Consider the following 22,540-nt stretch of genomic DNA (forward strand, 5'->3'; position numbering starts at 1 on the left):
AGCTGCCACCTTCACAAAGTTAAAGCTATCTGATGTTGCATTTAAGGAAAGAGAGGGTTTCACTATATTATAATGAAAAGCAGAAGACATGAAAGGATGGGCACATTAACATAATAGAGAACTGAAGTTTCTGTTTCCTGTACTTAGTGGCACCCACTTCTGTGCAGCTAGTTAGAAAGAAAAATTTGGGAAAGACTACTGAAGGCAGAGAAACCCCTACAGTATTTAATTAGTAGTTCTAAATATTAATCTTTTCTTGTCTCCTTCCTCTGAAAAAAACAGAAATGCCAGTGTCCACAGGGGTCAGAAAAGGACTTAAACTTACATATAACTTACCTAGTTCCATTCCATTTGAAAGTCTTTTTTCAGTGGGGTCCTGGGAGAAAAGCTGCAAAGAACACACACATACATGCACAGGTTTAATAAGTTGCTCACTAGTTATGGCTGCTAATTTTCTTTTAATGTTTGTGTCTTTCCCCTTGTTAGTTCACCCTTAAATTGTTCATATATTTTTCAAACGCTGGGAGTTCTGAAATGGGAATGTGCATTTCAAGGAGATATGTGACATGCCGTTTTATTCTTACCTCATACTGATCGCCTGCACAGAGCCTGGCAAACCCAGCAAGTCCTGCAACAAAAAAAAAAAAAGAAACATAATTAACTTCAGGTAAAAGATGCAGACAGGCAGTCACATATGTTTATTATGCACTATGGTGGAAGAAACAAGAACTCAATTCTTGCAAATCTAAGCTTTTCTCTGCATACTAGCTATGCACCAAAAAAACAGGAAGATGTTATTTTTTTTCAGTCTCTTAAGAGTATAAAGTCTTCATTACATATACGGATTTTGACTACTGAAGGGTGTGACTTCTACCTTCTCAGACACAAAAGTTAGCTTTACTTATCATTAATGTAGATGCTGCAATGTCTTCACTGTTGCAGTAATAACTCCTTGGGATTTCTTGCTGCATAAGCCCTTGGTCATCCTTAATACGAGAGACTTTTCTACCCTCCTCCAGGCCTGGTGGACACCCTCTTCTCTGACATCAGGGTATAAGAACAGTCATCTGGCAGTATATTTTCAGGCACTTCTCACCCCCCCCCCCCCCCCCAGGACTGGAGCCCCACATTTTGCGCCCTACGCCAGAGCACAAAATATCCATACTGTCCACACCAAGGTATGGTGAGGCAGACCTGAAGGGTGACCAAAATAGGGAGGGGACCTAATGTCAAGGATACAGGGAGCCCATCTCAACGCATAGCTTAGAGGGGATTGGGGAAAGGAAAGACTACTGCAACAGTGAAGACACTCTAATATCTACATTCATGTAAATAGACACAAATGTGCTACATCCACTGTGCTTCACTGTCGCAGTGCAATCTACCTGGGAGGTTTCCAAAGATGAGGTAAGTAAAAGGGGGGGGGGGTTGTAGAGATGACAGAAGGCTCTGCAGGACTGCAGTGGTGAACCTGGCTTTGGTTCTTGAAGAAGGTTAAAACCTGTAGTGTTTGCTAAGGATATGGACTGAGAGCTAGGTGGCTGATTCCATAACTTCTTTGGTAGGCACTCCTCTAATAAAGGTTGCCCTGGGGCTGTGGCTCTGGTAGAATGAGTTCTAATTTGTTCTGGCACCTTCTTATCACTGGTGCCTGTAACAAAAATTTATTTATTAAGACAGTTCATCTGACTAGCTAGTTAAAGCTTCTTTTTCTTTTCCAGACTTTCATTATTTGAGTTGATATATTCATTCATTTTCATTTATATTACACATCTCTGAGTGCATTTGGTTTGTTTTTTCTCTATATTACTGAAAGCCACCTCTGTATCTACCTGGGGCAAAAAAGCACTGAGGATTTGAAAGTCAAAGACAATCACAAGGCATATTTTAGCTATGTTCGTAATTTCAAAAGTACAATGCAGCAATGCACTGAGTGAATTGTGAATGACTTAACCTATACTGATGAAGCTGAAGACATGGCAAATTCCAACTTTATCCCTCTCCCCTCAATCTGTCTCTCAAGGTATAACTAAAACTGGCTCACTTCCAACTATCACACAAGACCAAGTCCTAAAAGTGCAAGTTTTCTACCAAGCAAATGGAGAACATCTACAGTCATTCCCCTGCATAATGCAGGACCTTCCACAGAGACATAAGTCTGACCAGCCTCAAACAGCAGCCTGCATTTAAAGTGGAACATGTGTGTTGAGAGACAGCCTTACAAGACTATCTGCAAATATATAGAGCTCAATATATTTTTCTGTATTAGAGAGCTAAATTGTTGCTTAGATATCTGTTGTCTTACTGTTCTGCAAATATACAGAGATCAGTATATATTTTTTTTGGTTTTATAATTTGCACTCTGATTCCTCACATCCGTGTTGAAACACCCCCCCCCCTCCCTGTTCTTGGTTGTAGTTTAAATTTGGTGGCTTGTGCAGCGCCCGCCCCACTGCAGATTTGATCTAAGACACTCCCCCAGTCCCATCTCTTTACCGCATTCTACCTAATAAACCCTTTCTGCACTTGCTTTTAGTCCTTTTTAATTTAATTACATTTTTTCAAACTGTGTGTGGACTAATATTGCTACATACTCAAGTGTGCCAGCTTGCACTGCATGTGAATTGTTTTTACTACAGTTTTTGCTACTTTTCTGGAAAAAAAAAATTGTAAGCCTTTTTCCTACCTTTCCTGTAATTAGTGTTCCAGATACAGATTTGCTGTATCCAGGACTATCTGTAAGCTTCTGAGCCCCCCCAAGCCTTTCTGTGTTGGAGGGAAGCCTTCCAGCTTATCAGTGGGAGTGGTAAGCACTAGGTAACCTGTCTACCAAATAAGGAGTGGTTCTGGCCCAGAATTTGTAGTTATAGGCCGTTTGGGCGTTCTTCCATCTCTCTCAGCTTTCTGATTTGAAGGCCTGCATTTGCACTTGTTTCTGTCCTGTAACTCCTGGGCTCATCTCATTTGCTCACTCAAAAAAAAAAAAAAAAAAAAAAAAAAAACAAGATCTGCTTTTACTGTATTTGTGTTTCTTCCTACTTTATTTTGCTTTTGCGTCATCTTAAAAGTACTCAATTGTATTTACTGCTGCTTGGTGTATCTCATTCTAAGCCTTTTAGTTTAAGCACTTGGGCTTCAGACCAGTTGTTTTACATTAAGAAGGTTTGTGGTCTGCACTGTAGTGGCAGAACAGGTAGCTTACATCCTTCTAAGTTGGGAACTGCTGATTGAGGGCTCAGTGTCTGTTATTCTAAAAGTGTATTAATTCTGGTTTAAGCACCTGGGCTTCAGGCCAGTTATTTTACATTAAAAGGGTTCGTGGTCTGCACTCTTGTGGGAGGAGAGGCTGGACTCTGCCCTTCTGAGCTGGGAATTTCTGGTTAAAGGCTTATAGTGCCTACATATTTGAACTGTTTCTTACTGAAATTGGTACACCTCGTTTGCTGTAGCATAGACTAGATCCAGGCCTGCTGAATCTAGCTTTGTTTGTATGCTTGCTTGTTTGTTTGCTTGTTATTTCCTGAAATGCTAATTCCACCTAAAACACGGCTTTTCAGAGCTTCTGTGGATCCCTAGTGATATCTGCATTGCTTACTGTACTTATTTTCTTGTTTCACTTGAAAGAAAGTTACTGTTTGTCGTTTTTGCATTTAAGTTACCTGTAACACATTGCATTTAAGTTACCTGGCACTTGCTCACTAAAGCAATTATATAAGTCAGCACTAAAAAAATTAAAAGCACTACACTTTCACAAACTCCCCTTGAGTACCTTGTTCCCCATTGGCCCTTTTTTTTCAGTTATAAAGGAATTCCCAATACTATTCTAGCATGTCCAAAGGTCAGTTGTCAATCTCCTCTCCGGTCCAGCTGGTGAATCTGGGAATCTTGAGGCAATGTTACAACTGCCTCATGTACACAGACAACCCTCTCCTCCTCCCAACAAATTCCAACACGTGAGAGATGCAACCATATAGCCATACTGGAGGCTAAGCTCTCTCAACTCAGTACTGGCAAAACCAGTCAGGAGGAGAAGGAAACCACACTCACTACAATTCCAGTCTCACAGACCTACCACGACAGCAAACCAAACACAAACACACAAAAACATACTCGGAGGCTCTAAATAAAAATCTGCCTAAGCAGCAGAGACCTCCAAAGCAGACACCCAAGCAACCGCTACCCCAAAACAAAACAGGTGCAATACATAGCTTACAAAGCCAGTGTGCCAAACAGTCACAACCCTTAAGGCTAAACAACACACCTGATACACTTGTAATAGGTGACTCTATCGTAAGGCACACTGACGTCCCGCTCACCAGGCTGAACAAGGAGAAGGTCACGGTGAGCTGCCTGTCGGGCGCTAGGATCCGCCACATAACACAAGCACTCAGGTCACTCCACGGCAAGTACAAATATGACTCAGTCATTGTCCATGCTGGTGTGAATGACCCGAGACATACCTCCCAGGACTACATGAAAAGAGACATAGAGGAGCTCTCTGAGCATGTAGCCCAGGCCGGTATGACCCTGACCTTGAGTAGCATCTTACCCTCACCAAGAATGATGCCACAATATGAAGACAAGATGATCAATTTCAACAACTGGCTTAAGTATTGCTGTCATTCAAAGGGGATCCAATGCCTGTCAGCCTGGGATGACATGCTCGAGAAGCCACGATGCTTCGCTAGGGACGGCTTGCACCTTTCACCCCTGGGCTTTCGGATACTGGCAAAGGCTCTTGCTACCCCCATATAGTGCCTTTTTTCGGTAAGGCTCAAAAGACAAACCCACTTCCATAGGTATCACAAGGAATAAGAAACTAAGAGTAATGCTACTCAACACCAGAAGTCTAAACCCCAAGATGCACGCACTCGAAACTCTCCTTAGCATGGAGAACATCGATATCTGTGCAGTAACAGAAACCTGGTTCAAGGCTCCCGAGAGCACCCCATCACTACCAGGTTATACCTCATACCATGCTTTCCGGCCCCAAAACTTTGACCGAACCACAAAAGGAGGGGGAGTATCAATATTAGTCAAAAATACCCACACTTCCAGGTTGGTGGCACAGCACAAAGCATCAGAGACTATCCATGTGCAACTAACAGTGGGTAAAACTGCCTTTCAGTTTATAGCCTGCTACAGACCACCCTCCCAAACCCAGGAACCCCACTCGGCCTTCCTGAGAGCACTGGAAAATATGAAGGTCTCTCCAAACACCATTATACTGGGCGACTTCAACTACCTAAACATAGACTGGGAGCATTACTCTAGCTCCAACACCCTAGCCCAAAGGTTCCTAGAATTTATAAACTCAAATGCTATGGAACAACTTGTTACCACTCCCACAAGTGGGGAAAACATACTGGACCTGATCATCACCAACATGGGGACTCTATGCTCCAGACCAGAAGTGTATCCCTCACTGGTAAGATCAGACCATAAACTAATCTCACTGGATATTCACATCCCGACTCCACCCCCTGCCCTGAAAACCACAGTGAAAAACTTCTCTAAAGCAAATTTCACACTCCTCAAAACTGAGGTGGAATCCTTCAAAGCCCCCGGGCCTGTGGAAAATATGGCCCAGACCGCAGAATCCTTTATAAACGCATTCTATGAACACCTTCAGGAATGCATGGATCATGCAATCCCAAATAAAACCAAGACCCAATCCTCCAAAGGCAGACGTCCTGTCTGGTGGACCCCAGCCAAAAGCAAACTATACAATAGAAGGAGGAAGCTACTACATGATAGAGCAAAATCCCAAAAAGGGAAGGCATCTCTGATCAGTATTAGCAAAAAACTACGGGCACTCATAAAATCGTCTAAGGCCAGCTTTGAGAGAAAAATTGCACAGGACACTAAGGATAATCACAAGGCTTTCTTTAGTTATGTTAGGAACCTGGGTGGGAATTCCCAGATATGCTCAGAATTAGTCCAAAATGACAAATAATACACCGGACCCACAGACATTGCCAACATCCTAGCTGACAGGTTCAGCGCAAACTCCCCCCCCCCACCAAAAGGGCAAATATCTATCCCAGCAGAGTGCTGCCCCCCTGACATCTCAGATGCTCAGGTAAGAGCTGCCCTCTCCAAAGCAAAAAACACAGCATCAATGGGACCAGATGGTGTCCCGGGCTGCGTCCTACATGAACTCCAAGAAGAGCTAAACCCAAACATAAAACTACTGTTCAATCTCAGCCTTACTACAGGATATGTACCCAAAGAGTGGCGTACAGCAACAGTGGTCCCTCTCCACAAAGGTGGTGCCTCAACGGATCCTGGAAACTATCGCCCCATAAGCCTGACTAGCTTGGTCTGCAAAGCTATGGAAAGGATCATCATGGACCTCATAAATAAAGATATTGGGGACCTACAGATGCTGGATCCTACCCAGTTCGGCTTTGTTAAGGGCAGATCCTGCCTCTTAAACCTGGTCGATTTCTTTGAAACAGTCACCAAGGCCATTGACGAGGGAAAGGTGGTCCACACAGCCTACCTGGACCTTGCAAAAGCCTTTGATACAATACCCCACTTGGGCATTATAGATAAGCTCACCAGCTTAAATATAAACCCCTATGTCACTAGATGGGTTGCAAACTGGCTCAAGGACAGAACCCACATGGTTAGAATTGCTGGAGCCATGTCGGACTCCAAACCAGTTACAAGTGGCGTACCACAAGGCTCAGTCCTGGGACCTCTCCTGTTCGTATATATTTCTCGGAGGTACAGGCCAACACGGAAGGACTGTGGCTGACCAAGTTCGCAGATGACTGCAAACTGGGCGCCATAATCGACTCTCCAGCCGACACAAGCATCCTACAAAAGGGCCTCAGAAACAGACAACTGGTGCCAGAGCCATGGCCTCAAGCTAAACGCCAAAAAGTGTATAGTCATCCCCTCTGGCAAAAACAAAGTGCCCACAAATTACCACATAGGTGGTAATCCATTAAGTACAGAAGAAGTAATTAGGGACCTGGGGACCCAAGTTGATAGTAATCTTTCATTTGACAACCACTTGGCCAAAGTGGTTAGAAAAACATTTTATCTAGCCCACCTAATCATGAAGGGATTCACATCTAGATCAGGGGAGGTCATCGTGCCTCTTTACTCATCCCTCATCAGGCCCATAATTGAGTATAATGCCCCTTTTGGGATGTACCTTACCAGACACCTGCAGCAACTGGAAAGACCCCAAAAGTACCTCACCAAGAGGATCAAAGGGCTCAAACAGATGCCATATGCTGCCCGGTTAAAGAAACTCCAGCTCTACTCAGTGGCATACCGCCTGCTCAGAGGCGATCTGCGCCTGACGTATAAAGCCATGTCCAACCCGGAATTAATGGACATGCTGCACCTCAGAAAATCCAAATCCCATCGAGCTACGCGCTCGAGAGACTTGAACCTCAGCACTGAAATAAACAGGACATGCTGGAGGGACAGATTCATAACCCAGAGGCTCCCTTCACTCTGGAATAAAATCCCAGTCCAGGTTAGGCAGAGTCCCTCATTGACTCTCTTCAAGAGGAATCTTGATGAGTGGATGGGAGATCGTAGGTTTACCCCGGGTATCACTTCTGTGTCACTGTTAGACAGAGGCACAGTATACTAACCTCGAAAAAGGGCACAGCAAAATTAATTTAAAATGGGTAGCGAAAGCCAAACACACTCTGGCTAGGCTTATAAATGCCCTAGGGCAGATAGCCTAGTATGAACCTATGAACCTATGTACAAAGCCATGGAAAGACTTACCATAGAACTAATCAATCAGGACACAGGAGGCCTCCAAACGCTGAGCCTGTCTCAGTATGGATTCATCAAGGGCAGTTCACCATGAAGGCAAACTGGTACACACTGCATACCTCAACCTGGCCAAAACTTCTGACAATTCCCCACTCAGGCATAGCAGAAAAGCTAAACAAACTTGGAATAAATCCGTATGTTACTCACTGGATTGCTCAGTGACTCACAGACAGAACACAGATAATCAAAATAGGGAAAGTTACCTCCACAAAAGAAAAAACAGTCACCAGTTGAGTCCCCCAGGGTTCTGTGCTGGGACCTCTGCTACTTGGCATCTACTTTTCTGAAGTAAAAGCCAAGACAAAGGGCTCTGTCTGACTAAGTCTGCAGATGACTGCAAGCTAGGAACAGTCATTGACTCCAAATGACTTGGCCATCCTGCAGGAAGGTCTGTCCCAAATAAATAACTGGTGTCAAAATCATGGACAAACTAAATGCCAAAAAATGTACTACTGTTGCCTTTGGGAAGTCATCTACTCCACGGAACTACTACACTGACAGCGCACACCTAAGAGTTGACCTAGTTGTTTGAGATTTGAGAACTTATGTGGTCAGCGACTCATCTTCTGAATAACATATGTCCATTGTGGCAAGAAAGTCCTTCTATACTGCAGAGCTTATAAACAAAGGAATTGTGTCTAGAGCTAGGGATGTCATTGCCCCCCTTTACTCAGCCCTCACTAGGTCAGTCATTGAATATAATGCCCCCTTTGGTATGTATCTGTCCATATACATGCAACAAGTGGAATGCCCACAGAGATACCTTATAAAAAGATACAAGGCCTAAGCAACATGTCACACAATAACTGACTCAAAGCACTGTCAATATTCTTAGTATCCTGCAGACTGCTAAGAGGTAACCTATCTCTGGCATACAAGGCATCCTCCATCCTAATGCAGATCGAGTTACTGCACATCTTCAAGTCAAATGGCATCAGAAATACTCAAGTCTAGGGATCTAAACTTCTTCTGAACATCAACAGAATGGTTTGGAGGGATAGATGTATCTTGCACAGGATATCGCTGCTATGGAACAGACATCCCATTCACATAAAACAAAGTTCATTCATGTCCATATTCAAGCGTAACTTGGATCTTGGACTCTTGCGGCAGATAAACCTAACAGCAACTAACAGTTAATTGTGTATGTCCATTTGCCCTATTAGTATAACATTGTACTTTAACTAACTGGTGACCTGGTTACAGCTGTTGCATATCACTGTGTAGCTACCCCCCTCTTCCAGTTTTCTACTAACAATAACTTCTTGAACTTCCTCCTTTTACCTGGTCCCTTTCTATACCCCAGGTCTTCAAACGGACTTGTGCTATAGCCCTCCAAGACACTACTCAGCAGACCACTACCCTCCATATCCTTGCTAACCCATCTAGGTCTACTCCAGTGCTCCAGGAGTTCCCAGGGTTGAATTTCTAACCCTGCGGTCCTTGCTACATCTAAGGTCATTATTCTCTCTATGAAAGGTGACAGCACATTACTCACCTACCTGACTGCTGTGGCATAGCTTTGGAGTACAACGGCTGTATTGCCTATCGGCCACTGACCTTATTAAAGTCCTATTATTTACTAATCTCACTGATTGTTTTTCTTTCACTCACAGACTCCCTGACGTCGGTGCAGCCCCGCTTGGGCTCACTACGCTCCCCTACCCTGCCCGCATTTCCCACCCGCCCCCGCTATCTCTACATGCATCTATCCATAACTCCTCCCACTCCTACCCAATTACCCAGAACCCCTCCTACCCCTCCCATTTCCCGCCTAATCACAATTAACCCTACCCACACTATGTCTCACACTACAGCATACTTTTTCAGCCTGCTAATAATCTTGACTCTACTTTCAACTCTCCCCTATCTTACCTACCCCTTCCTACCCCCTCCCACACTTTACCATCACATTATACAACAAACTTCAAACACACTACCCAACCCTCCTCCTCTACAGCCCATGAGCTCTATTCTTCAAACACAATCCTCCTCTTTGAATATGCAGTGCTACCCATCCTACCCTGTCCTCTTCTCCCCCTCCCTCCACATCCAACTAAATACACCACACATTACCACCAATACTCACCCTCCATAACAAACTGTATTGGGGGATGTGGTATATGGAGATATGAGTTGGGTAGGGTGCTGGTCGGGCCAGGGTTCGGGTGGATGTCACTGGAGAGAGAGAAAGTGATTCTGGCCCGACCAACACCCTACCCAACTCCTATTTCCATATACCACATCCCCCCATCCCTAAGACCTTTTGTTTTATTACAAGCAATGCCCAAAGCCTCAGAAATAAAATTTCCAACCTCCATGCCTGGCTGTCCCACAACCAGCCCAACATTGTTGTCATCACAAAGACCTGGCTTAAACCAAATATAAAAGACAATGAAATTTTCCCACGAGGTTACCAAATGTTACACTCTGACAGATCTAACAAGAAAGGTGGCGGAGTAGCAATACTCTACGCCTCCTCCTACACAGTTACTCCTTACACCAATCCCACTCCTAAGTTCACCAATTCTGAACTATCTATTGCCCTCCTCAAACTTAAACATAAATCCATATGAGTAGCTGCCCTCTATTCCCCCAGGCAACAACATCCCTATACTTGAAGATATACTCTCCTGGTTTTCGACTAACATCAAAAATTAAACATTTATTCTAGGTGACACACAAACTGGGCCACAATTAACTCAATCCCCTTCTCTAAATATCAACCTCTACAACTACACCCAGCTAATAAATTCTCTTACCACACTAAACACAGATGGAACCACTGGTGCCATCATTGACTGGATCTTAGCATCTCATCCAAACCTTATCTCAGATACTGGAATCCTTCCTGACTCTCTCAGTGACCACCTGCCTGTATTTGCTGACCGTCATTCCTCTCTTCCTCAAAACCACCACCACTATATACAATCTCGGAAGCTCTCTAATTTCAACCCACAAATATTGACAGATTGCTTAAAAGTAACAGGTTGGTCACCCTTAAAAACTTTGCTGTTTGATAATGCTGTTGATTACTTTAACAAAACCTTCCTGAACCTTCTTAACAATCTCGCTCCACTAAAGACTAAAAGAGTTAAACTTCAACCTCCCCTTGGTTAACTAAAGGAACCAAACAGATCATGCACTTAAGAGATAAGAAGTGGTAACTATACCACAAAAATAAATTACCCTCTGTCCTGACTGAAGTTAAACAACTCCATAATACTATAAAAAAAGCTAATAATCAGGGATAGTAAATCATATTATAGCAAGCTTCAATCTGAACACATATCCAACCCTAGAAAATTCAGGAACTCTATCTCCTCCCCCCTCCACCCTGGCAACAAGGATAATCCATCCCTAAACCTAAATTATACTGATCAAGAATCAGCTTTCTTTTCAACACCTTCTTCGTAGAATCCATAGCTAAACTCACTACCAGCTTCTCTCACTACTCTCCATCTCCACACCCCCCCCACACTGGCCAATCCCTGTGCACATCCCCACAATCTGACTGCTCCTACCCCTACTTTTAACCTCTCTCTTATTTCTACAAACAAAATAAAATAACTCCTCCTTCAACTTAAACCATGCTCCTCTGTCCCAAACAACTTACCCGCATCTTTCCTCAAACTGTCTGCAGACAGCATTGTCTATCCCATCTCCATCATAATAAACAGATCCATCCAAGAATTATACGTCTCCTCACTCTGGAGACATGCCTTTGTCATTCCACTCCATAAAGGGGGCAAAAACACTGACACTTCTAATTTTTGGTCCATAGCCATCCTTTCCCCACTATCAAAAATCATGGAGGAATGTATTCAATCCCAAATGATGTCTTATCTGACCCAAAATAGCCTACTAACCCCTATACAACATGGTTTCTGTACTGTATCCCACACCCCTTACTCTTATCCCAATTCTCTTCTCTCAACCTCTTCCCACCCACTATTGCCTGGTTTCACTAGCTACCTCTCCAAAAGACAGCAAGCCATTAAATGAAAAAACCTCAATCTCTTCCTTTCTGCACACCCCTACCAGTGTTCCCCAGGGTTCTGTGCTCGGTCCCCTCCTCTTTTATATTTTCATTAATAACTTCCACCAGTCTATCTTTGATACCATACTAATCCAATATGCTGACAATTAGATCATTTGTTCAGCTTCTTCTCAAAACTCAGTTAGCTTTCTCCAATACCGAATCATGGATGCATAGTAACCATCTCACCTTAAATGCCATTAAAACAAAGCTAATGATCTTCTCCCCATCCAAAAACACCAGTATAGACAAAAACTCCATTACAGTAACTGCTCAGAATAACATCCCCATAAAAATAGTATCACATACCAAACTGTTAGGTGTCATAATTGACGAAAATCTAAAATTTGACACACATATTCAAACTAACATCATCAAAACTCACCAAAAACAAGGTCTCCTGTATAGACACAATCGGTACCTTACCCCCTCCACCAGACGAACCCTAACCTCTACTTACCTCCTACCCTCTCTTATGCATGGTACTCCCCTATTTATTAATCTTCAGCTTGGCTTAAAGGCCAAGCTGGAAACTTGCTACAACAAAATCTCCAAATTCGCCACCAACTCTAGAAACTCATCTCATCACAGTCTCTCTCTCCACTGTCTGCAATGGCTTGAACTTCCTAACTACCTCAAATTCCTCAAACTTACCACTGCCCACAAGTTTATATTCAAACCTTGTAGTTGCCCCTCTCTGTCCAGCTCCTTAACTCCTACATACCCAACCGCCCACTTAGATCAGAAATATAAACCTCTTCGACCCCCTGGTCACCTGCTATTATCCTGCAACTTAGCTAAACTCTGGAATTCACTTCCTGCCTCCCTTTCAAAATATTCAAAGCCACTCAAACTTCAAATCACTTCTCCAATCACACCTATTTTCAAAATGGAAATGTTCCTGTTCCCATACTACATAACTCCATAATACCATCAACAAAGATTTACAAGGTTTAACCAGTTACTACAGCACTCTTTTACTTTCTGCATCTACTTCCTCTCTTACCTTCTCTGTTACTTGTAACTCCTCCTAGGACCCACTCCTTTCTCCACTACAAATCAACCTTTACCTCACCTTTTCTATCCCTCTTCAGAATTCTATCTCTGAATCCAAAAAAAAAAAAAAAAAATTTCTCTGTACATAATCTCTGTACACAAACCTGTAGTGTTTACACTTTGTAAATATGTCTTAGACTGTATGAATTACATGTTTTTCTTAACTAATGCTTTTCCATCATTTGTATGCTACCACTGTTCATAACTTTATAACTTTTGTATAATTGTCAATGTCTGTGTTTACAACTTTTGTATAATTGCCAATGCCTGTGGAGCTCTTCTCCCTGGGCTTCTTCTCAAAATGGGCTCTACCAGGCCCAGTGGACTACCCCGGTCATCAAAATGAAATAATCTATGGATGAAAATTTTCTCCAGGACAGCCCCCGTACTACTAATGGACAGAGGCAGCTTCTAAATGCTTTATCATGTGCAGGAGTACCCTCAAATTATCTATGGTATGATTCCAACTTGTTCTCATAAGGCGTAATATATAATCATCAACTGTGAAATGGGTAAGGCCAATCTCTAATCAAATGAGATAGGTTAATTCAAGCACAAAAAGGGAAATTGACTAGACTTAAAATGGCCTGAAAGGGCAGATGGCCTAGTACTTAACCTATGAATCTATCTTTATGCTTCTTTGTGCCTTAAGTACCTACACACAGTCCTTGTGCCTGGGTCTAAGGTTGAATGTATATTGCAGGATATATAAATTGCTGGAACCTGTGTTCTGAGAGACTGCCTTACATATCTGCAATTATACAGAGCTGAGTATATATATATTTTTGGTTATAGAGTTTAATTGTTGCTTAGGTCTGTGTTGAAACTGTTGTCTCACTGTTCTGAGAGACTGATCGGCAAATATACAGAGCTGAGAATATTTTTTTTTTGGTTTTAAAGTTTGTACTGTTAGTTTTTGCTTAGATCTCTGTTGAAACTGTTTTGTCCCACCCACCCTCCTTATTTTTGGTTTGTAGTTTAAATTTGGTGGCTTTTGCAGTTGCCCGCCCCACTGTAGATTTGATCTGGGACACTCCCCCGTCCCATCTCTACCTAATAAACTCTTTCTGCACTTGCTTTTAGTCCTTTTTAATTTAATTGCATTTTTTAAACTGTGTTTGGTCTAATATTGCTGCATACTCAAGTGTGCTAGCTTGCACTGCATGTGAATTGTTTTTTACTACTGTTTTTGCTACTTTTCTGTTAAAAAAAAAACTGTAAGCCTGTTTCCTACCTTTCCTGTAAAGTACAGTTTTGTACCTACCATAAATGTAGATGTCCGATAGGTATGCATCTGCAGTCATAACATATGGGTTGTCCTGCCTCAGGCAGCCCTTCGGTCGGCCGGATTCCAAAGTCTGGGTCTGGCCTCGGCTGATGTCGCACTTTCCCCGACGTCAGAGCTTCTGGGGTATAAAGGCATCAGCCGACGCCATTTTCCTCAGTGTTTCTTGCCCCAGATGCCAGGTGCCCTCTAGGAAGGCTAAATTTGGATAAATGTTGAAAATTCCAAACAGTAGCAAACAATATATATATATATATATATATATATATATATATATATATATATATACATATATACATACAAACAAATACACCATAATTGATTCCCCCAGCTAGCTGAAGAAGGGGTAAGCACCCTAGGAGTACCACAGAGGGGAAGGAGGGTGGGTAATCCTGACTGCAGATGCATACCTATCGGACATCTACATTTATGGTAGGTACAAAACTGTACTATGTCCTTCAAGGATGCATCTGCAGTCATAACATATGGGTAGAATACCATAGCCAAACTGGGGGAGGAGGTACTAAGATAAAGATGGTGTAGTTAAGATCCCCTGTAAAACTGCAGTTGCAAAACCTGCTCGGGATCTGGAGTATAAAGGTAGATTGTAATGCTTGGCAAATGTATGCACGGAGCTCCAAGTAGCAGCTTCTAAAATGTCCTTGGTAGCCACCCCTCGTAGGAAAGCTGTAGTGGTGGCTGTGGCTCTTGTGGAGTGAGGCCTGACATTTTCAGGAGCTGTCTTTCCATGAAAAGAGTAGCAAAAACGAATGCAATTTCCTATCCATTTTGAAATTGTCTGTTTGGAAATTGCTTTTCCTTGCACTCCAGTTGCATATGCTACAAAAAGTTGGTCAGTTTTTCTGCTGGTTTTAGTTCTGTCCGGATAGTAGCGTAGTTGTCTGTGTACATCCAAGGTGTGCAATAGTTTTTCCCCCCTGTTCTGTGGGTTAGGGAAGAACGTAGGCAAATGGATAGCTTGATTCAAGGATACCCTGGATACCACCTTTGGCATGAAAGTAGGATTGGTTCTCAGACACACTCTATCCTGGTGAAAAATAAGGAAAGGCTGCACTGCCATTAATGCCTGTAACTCAGATACTCTTCTTGCTGAAGTGATTGCCCGAAGGAAAGCAGTTTTCCAAGATAAGAACTGTAAGTCTGCTGATGCTGCTGGTTCAAAAGGGGGTAAAGTCAATTTTTCCAGCACAAAATTGAGATCCCATGTAGGCAGAGGGGGTCTCCTTGGAGGTTTTACATTTTTGATCCCAATTAAAAATTGTCTGAGGAGAGGGTGAGAGAAGATAGGTGGATCCATGTTGTACTCTGCTGAAATTGCTGAAGCATGAATCTTAATGGAAGAATAGGACAGGCCATTGTGGAACAGTTCTGCTAAATATTCTAGGATGTGTGCTAGGTTTGCCAGTGTGATATTTGTACCCTTTGATGCGCTCCAAATGAGGAATCTCTTCCATTTAGCTGAGTATGTCTTCCTTGTGGAGGGTCTGTGAGCCTCCAGGATAATGTCCTTGACCCTCTGAGATAAAACAGTTTTGTTTTGTTTTAAGCAATTTTCCAGGCAGTTAGCTGCAGTGTTTTCAAGTTTGGATGTAGGGTCTTGAAGTTGTTCTGCATTAGAAGAAGAGGCCATAGGGGTAGAGGCCATGAGTTCGCCCGAGACATGCTTCTCAGTAGCGGGTACCAGTGCTGCCTTGGCCAGTCTGGAGCTATTAGTATCACCTTTGGCTGTTCCTCCCTGATCTTCAGTACAACTTTGTACATCAATGGGAGAGGTGGAAAAGCATACACTGTTAGGGCATTCCAGCTGAAAGAGAGAGAGTCCACCCTCCAGGCTTGTGGGTGGTATACTCTTGAGCAGAATTTCTTCAGTTGGTGGTTGAGTGGGGAGGCGAACATGTCTATCTCTGGCATTCCCCATTTGCTTGTTATGATTTTGAAGATGTCTGGATGCAGCATCCATTCGTGAGCATCCGTGGTAGTCCTGCTTAGGCTGTCTGCTAGTGAATTCTCTTTTCCTGGTACGAATTTGGCCTGCAGCTGGATGTTGAGGTTCAGGCCTAGGTTCCACAGATCCATTGCCATCCGGCATAGAGGGTAGGGATGCGTGCCTCCCTGTTTGTTTATGTACCACATGACTGTGGTGTTGTCTGTCCTTATCAGCAGATGTCCTTGCTGGAGGAATGATTTGAATGTCTCGATTGCATGTTTCACTGCCAGCATCTCCTTTAGGTTTATGTGCAAGTTCAGCTGGTCCTGAGACCATAGGCCTTGGATACACTTGTCCTCCATGTGTGCTCCCCATCCTAGGTCTGAGGCGTCCGTGGTGATGGTCTGCCTTGGTTGTGGTTTGTTGAAAGGCAACCCTCTGTTGGACTGGCAGGCCTGAGCCCATCACAGGAATTCCTTTTTCAGGCATGGAATGATTGGTATCATGGTTTCTAGACTGTGTCTGTGTTGAGACCATACATTCCTTAGGTACCATTGTAATTTTCTCATATGTAGCCTAGCATGCGGGATATATATTATGCAGGATGCCATGTAACCCAGGGCCTGCAGGACTTTCCTTGCAGTGAGCTGAGTTTGTCTTGTCAAAGCCATGAAGTAGACTGGGAGTTGCTTTTGTTTTTCTTCTGTGAGAAAAGCCATCTGAGTCATTGTGTCCAGATCCGCACCCAAAAATGTTATCCTTTGGGATGGCACTAGTCTTGACTTCTGGATGTTGACTGTGTATCCCAAGGCCTGTAACAGGTGCATGACATAGGCCAAATCCTTTATTAGTTTTGTCTTGTTGTCCGCTTGTATTAGGCAGTCGTCCAGGATTGGATAGATTTGAATTCCCTGAAGCCTGCAATGTGCAATTACTGATGCCAGGCATTTCGTGAATACTCTGGGCGCAGTAGATAAGCCAAAGGGCAATGCTGAGAATTGATAATGCTCTGATCCTGCAAGAAATCTGAGGTGTCTTCTGCAATCTGGTCGTATAGGGACGTGCAGGTATGCCTCCTTGAGATCTAGAGTCACCAGCCAAGACTCCTTGCCCAACATGGGAAGAAGTTGCTGTAGGGTCAGCATCTTGAATTTTGGCACAATGAGATATGTGTTTAGGGCGGACAAGTCGAGAATAGGCCTCCATTGGTTTTCTTTTCTTGGTACAAGGAATAGTCTGGAATAAAATCCTTGGCCTTGTTCCATAGATGGTACCCTTTCTATAGCTTTCATCTGAAGTCAATTGTGGATTTGTCTTAAAGCCTCTGGCTTCTGGTTTGGTGGAAGGTTTGGCATTCCGCTCCTTCTTGGAAAAGTGTGGAAGTGAAACCTGTATCCTTTGTCTATGGTTTGCAATGTCCATTTGTCTTTTGTAATGCAATACCAGTTTTTCGAGAATAAAGACAGCTTTCCGCCCAAGGGTGCTTCCAGTTTTTCCCTGGTAGGCGGAATCAGAGTCAAGTCATTGTGTCTGTCCTGTGGAAGTGGTTGTAGTTGAAGCTGTGGCACTACTCCTCTGGTTGGCAGGCTGCCACTGACGACCCCTGTAGGCACCCTTTGATTGACCTCTGCCTCTTGGGCGTCTATTCCTGCCCCTCTGTGCTCTGGAGGTGTCTGGAAAGGACCAATTCTTTGAAGGCCAGTTTCTGCTGAACCTCGGAGATTGAACCTGCAGAAAATCCTTTACTGTTTGCACAGATTTTGCTTTTTCTTCCACTTTCTTTAGAATCTCCTGTGCAGGGGAGCCAAATAAACTTTGTTTCTCCATTGGAGCATCTAGGAGTTTAGCCTTGACATGGTCTGGCAAGGGTTGCTGTCTTAGCCAGGCATGTCTTCGAATTACTGCCCCAGTCATAGCTGATCTAAATGAAGCCTCCAGTGCATCATAGCCACATTTTAAGAAATGATTACTGACCTGCTGAGAGTTGTGTACCAAATCCTGAAGGGACTTTCGGTCTAAAGGTTCAGTAGAAGAAAGCTTTTTATTTAGCTGATCTAACAAATATTCCTGGTACTGTATCATGTGGAATTGACAGTTTAATGCCCTGGCAGAAAGAGTAGCAGATGTATAAACCTTTTTCCCCATCTCTCTAATGCTCTTGACTCTCTTTCAGAGGGTAGGGGGTTTTTGGCAGTGGCAGCTGCAACACCTTTTGGGCCCTGAGATATAGTTGGGCTTTATATAAATGGAAGTGAGAATCCGGGACCCTGTAATATCTGTCAGGTTTGGCAGGGGCCGGGGGAAGAGAGTCAGGGGCAGAACTGACATCATTATATGCATCATCAACTACAGTTAGCACGGGTAGTATGGCTAAAGGCCTATGCTGTGGTAAGTGTAAAAAGGTTCTTAATCTTTTTCTAGAATCAGAGAAATCCTGACCCTGCCATTGAAAGTGTTCCCTCATTGAATGCAAAGTTTCCCCAAAGGAAAATTCTTCAGGAGGGGAGGCAGAAGGAATAGAGTCTTCTGCATCTGAATCCTCATAAGGAGAATATGGCCCTTCCTGATGGTCTGATAAATCAGATCCATCCGAGGAGTAATCTGAGGAGAGAGGTTCAGGGGGTTCAGTCCTAGGCCTTTTGTCAGGAGGAGGGTGGGAGGCCCTGTCTGGGTGAGGTTGGGAACCCCTAATCATGGATATAAGGTCCACAGCAAGGCTGAGAATCTGAGAACTTGAGGGAGGTCTCTGAGAAGTAGCTTTTGTAGGTAAGGCTTTTGAAATTTTAGCTGCTTTAGCTCTGGAGAAGGCCTTAATAGACATAGAAGCAGGGGGCCTAGCTGCCCCACGTGCAGGAGTAGAAATGTCCAATGGAATGGTGTCGGACAATTCTTGTGCGCTTGCTTCTTCGGTAGGGATTTCTGTAGCCGACACAGCCGGGGCCTCTCTGGCCTCGGTTGTCGGAGGTATGATTTCGGCAGAAGTAAGAACCGAGGACTCGGTTTCAGCCGAAACCGAGACACTCGTGGTAGGCCTAATCGTGGTTTCAGCCTAAACCGCGGGCCGCGAGTGTCGGTCCTTTTCCTTGCGTTTTTTGGCTAAATGTGTAGTCGGAGTCTCCGACGGCATTTTATATGCAAAAGCGGATCCAAAAAACTCTTCTGCAAACTCCGACCGACGTCTAAGAGTCCGTCGGTTGAAGGAGGCACAGGCTAAACAAGCTGATACGTCGTGGTCTGGGCCTAAGCAAGGAAGGCAGTAAGAATGGAAATCCTTATGAGGTATTTGTTTCCCACAAGGTAAACAATTATTTACTTTGTCTGACATCGGCTGAGGCAAGAAAGAGTCCCCAACGGGGTACTTAGCTTTTTTAGAAGTCTTCGGTAGCTGAAATCTCTGGATCTGACTGACCGGCACTTGCGAACAGCTTCTGCTTCGGGCACCGCGCGGCAAGAAAGACTGAGGAAAATGGCGTCGGCTGATGCCTTTATACCCCAGAAGCTCTGACGTCGGGGAAAGTGCAACATCAGCCGAGGCCAGACCCAGACTTTGGAATCCGGCTGACCGAAGGGCTGCCTGAGGCAGGACAACCCATATGTTATGACTGCAGATGCATCCTTGAAGGACATCTAGTGTTCCAGATACAGATTTGCTGTATCCAGGACTGTATGTAAGCTTCTGAGTCCCCCAAGCCTTTCTGTGTTGGAGGGAAGCCTTCTAGCTTATCAGTGGGAGTGGTAAGCACTAGGTAACCTGTCTACCACATAAGTAGTGGTTCTGGCCAAGAATTTGTAGTTATTGGCCGTTTGGGAAATCTATTCCATCTCTCTCAACTTTCTGATTTGAAAGCCTGTATTTGCACTTGTTTCTGTCCTGTAACTCATCTAGTGCAGATACAGATTCTTAGTTTTAGCACTTAAATTTGCTTGTTCATGCTCAGCACTTGTTCAGAACTTGTAAGCACTAAATAAGCTACTAATTACTATAGCACTCTATCTTCCTCATTACCTAGAGGAAAACAGTTTTTGCACTTACTTTTCTCACTTGCTTAGAGAAAAACAGCTGTTGTACTCACTTTCCTCACTTATCTAGAGGAAAAACCCTGCAACTCTCTTTTTGCGTGGTCTTGCGCACAGAGCAGCGTCGGGCAGCGCCGGTTAGCTGGGGTATACTATTCCCGGCCCCACAAAGTCTGCACTGTAAATTTTCCCTTAGAACTAGGCAAGCCTCAACTCAAGTGCTTCAGATCAGCTGCTCTTATTGCAGCACTTGCAAAACAGAAATCAGCACTTGTCCTAATCTTCTAGACAGCACTATTATTCTCCAAATTTCCTAGACAGCACTATTATAATATAGCATAACACCCTCGATCGTCCGCAGGACTTAAGTTCAATTTACTCTTCAAAGCATGTCCAGAAGTCAGCTTCAGGTGTACTCTCCAGTTCATCTGGTGGAATTGGGCATCTTGAGGCAATGTCACAACTGCCTCATGTATACAGACAACCCTCTCCTCTTACCTCTATACACAAACACTTGTGAGAGATGCAGATACACAGCCAGACTGAAGGCTAAGTGCTCTCAACCCATGACTGTAACAGACAGTCAAGAGGATAAGGGCACACTTGCATCACACCACCTGTCACACATGAATCTACAAAACAAGCACCAGCAAAACATACGCATAAATACACAAAAACGTATTCGGAGGCACTAGGTACCAATCTGAAAAAGAAACAGTGCCCTCCATAGCAGACAAGCAAGCAACCTGCACCCCCAAACACATAATTCACCTCAGCAGTGTGCCTCACAACAGCCCTTAAGGCAAAACACCATACCTAACATGCTAGTAATAGGAGACTCTATAGTACAGCACACGGATGTTCCACTCACCAGGCTGAACAAGGAGAAGGTTACTGTCAGCTGCCTGTCAGGTGCTCGGATCTGCCACATAACACAGGCACTTGGGTCACTCCAGAACAAGTACAAGTATGATGCTGTCGTTGTACATGTTGGTGTGAATGATCAAAGATGTACCTCCCTGGACTACATGAAAAGAGACATTGAGGAGCTCTCTGATCATGTAGCCCAAGCTGGTATGACCCTGACCTTGAGTAGCATACTACCTTCACCTAGAATGATACCACAATACAAAGACAAAATGATCAATTTCAATAACTGGCTAAGCTTCTGGTGTCATTCTAAGAGGATCCAGTGTCTGTCTGCATGGGATGACATGATAGACAAGCCTCGCTGTTTTGCCAGAGATGGGTTGCACCTGTCACCCCTAGGTTTTCGAATACTGGCCAAGGCTTTTGCCGTCCCCATAGTGCCTTTTTTAGGCAAAGCTCAAAGGACAAACCATCCACCGTAACCAGCACAGGTAACCAAAAACTAAGGGTAATGCTACTCAACGCCAGAAGTCTCAACCTCAAAATGCACACACTCGAGGTTCTCCTCAGCATGGAGAAAATCGATGTTTGTGCAGTGACGGAAACCTGGTTCAAGGCTCAAGAGAGCACCTCAGCACTGCCAGGTTACAATTCATATCATACCTTCCGGTCTCAGTTACCGGATCGCAGTACAAAGGGCGGAGGTGTATCCATATTCATCAAGGATACCCATGTCTCCAGGTTAGTAGCGCAGCATGATGCCCCAGAGATCATCCATGCGCAACTATCAGCAGGCAAAACCACATTTCAAGTCGTAGCTGGTTACAGATCGCCCACCATGTCCCAAGATGCTCACTCTGCATTCCTTGAAACATTGGAAAATATAAAGGTCCTACCCAACACCACAATCTTGGGTGATTTCAACTACCCTGGTATAGGCTGGGCGAACTACCAATGTACCAACTCCTATGCTCAACGATTCATAGAATTTATAAATTCAAATGCCCTTGAACAACTAGTATGTTCCCCCACTAGAGGGGACAACATACTGGATTTAATCATCACAAATATGGGCGCCCATTGTACCACACCCGTTATCACTCCCTCCGTGGTCAGATCCGACCACAAGCTGATAACCCTGGACATCCTTACCACTCCACCTCCCCCAGTCAAAGAAACCATAGTCAAAAACCTTTCCAAAGCAAACTTCAAACTACTTGTATCCGAAGTGGAAAGCTTCACTATTCCCTTGCAGAAGGATAATGATATCCAGGATGCGGAATTCTACACCAAGGCACTCTATATGCATCTTCAGGATTGTATGGACCGTGCTATCCCAAATAAAACCAAGACTCCTTCCTCAAGCAAGAAGAAACCAGTCTGGTGGACCCCGGCCATAAGCAAACTTTACAATAAAAGGAGGAGACTTATACAAAAAAAAGGCCAAATCTCAAGTAGAAAAATCATCCCTGATCAGCATTAGTATGAAAATGAGGGCCCTCATCAAGTCAACTAA

At 43.9% G+C, this 22,540-nt stretch overlaps 1 protein-coding gene across 11 annotated transcripts in view; it reads right to left on the bottom strand.

The window, feature by feature from the left end:
• RIPOR1 (RHO family interacting cell polarization regulator 1) overlaps positions 1-22,540 on the bottom strand; it is a 2,621,322-nt gene that overhangs the window by 859,227 nt on the left and 1,739,555 nt on the right. For all 11 annotated transcript variants that reach the window (XM_044058659.1, XM_044058658.1, XM_044058663.1 and 8 more), the window contains one exon: positions 585-628. In XM_044058659.1, the coding sequence (XP_043914594.1) occupies positions 585-628 (44 nt within the window). The remainder of the gene's footprint in view (positions 1-584; positions 629-22,540) is intronic.

Source organism: Protopterus annectens, chromosome 16.part0 (assembly GCF_019279795.1).
Source record: "Protopterus annectens isolate FY-2018-M chromosome 16.part0, PAN1.0, whole genome shotgun sequence".
In the NCBI taxonomy this organism is placed as follows: domain Eukaryota; kingdom Metazoa; phylum Chordata; order Ceratodontiformes; family Protopteridae; genus Protopterus; species Protopterus annectens.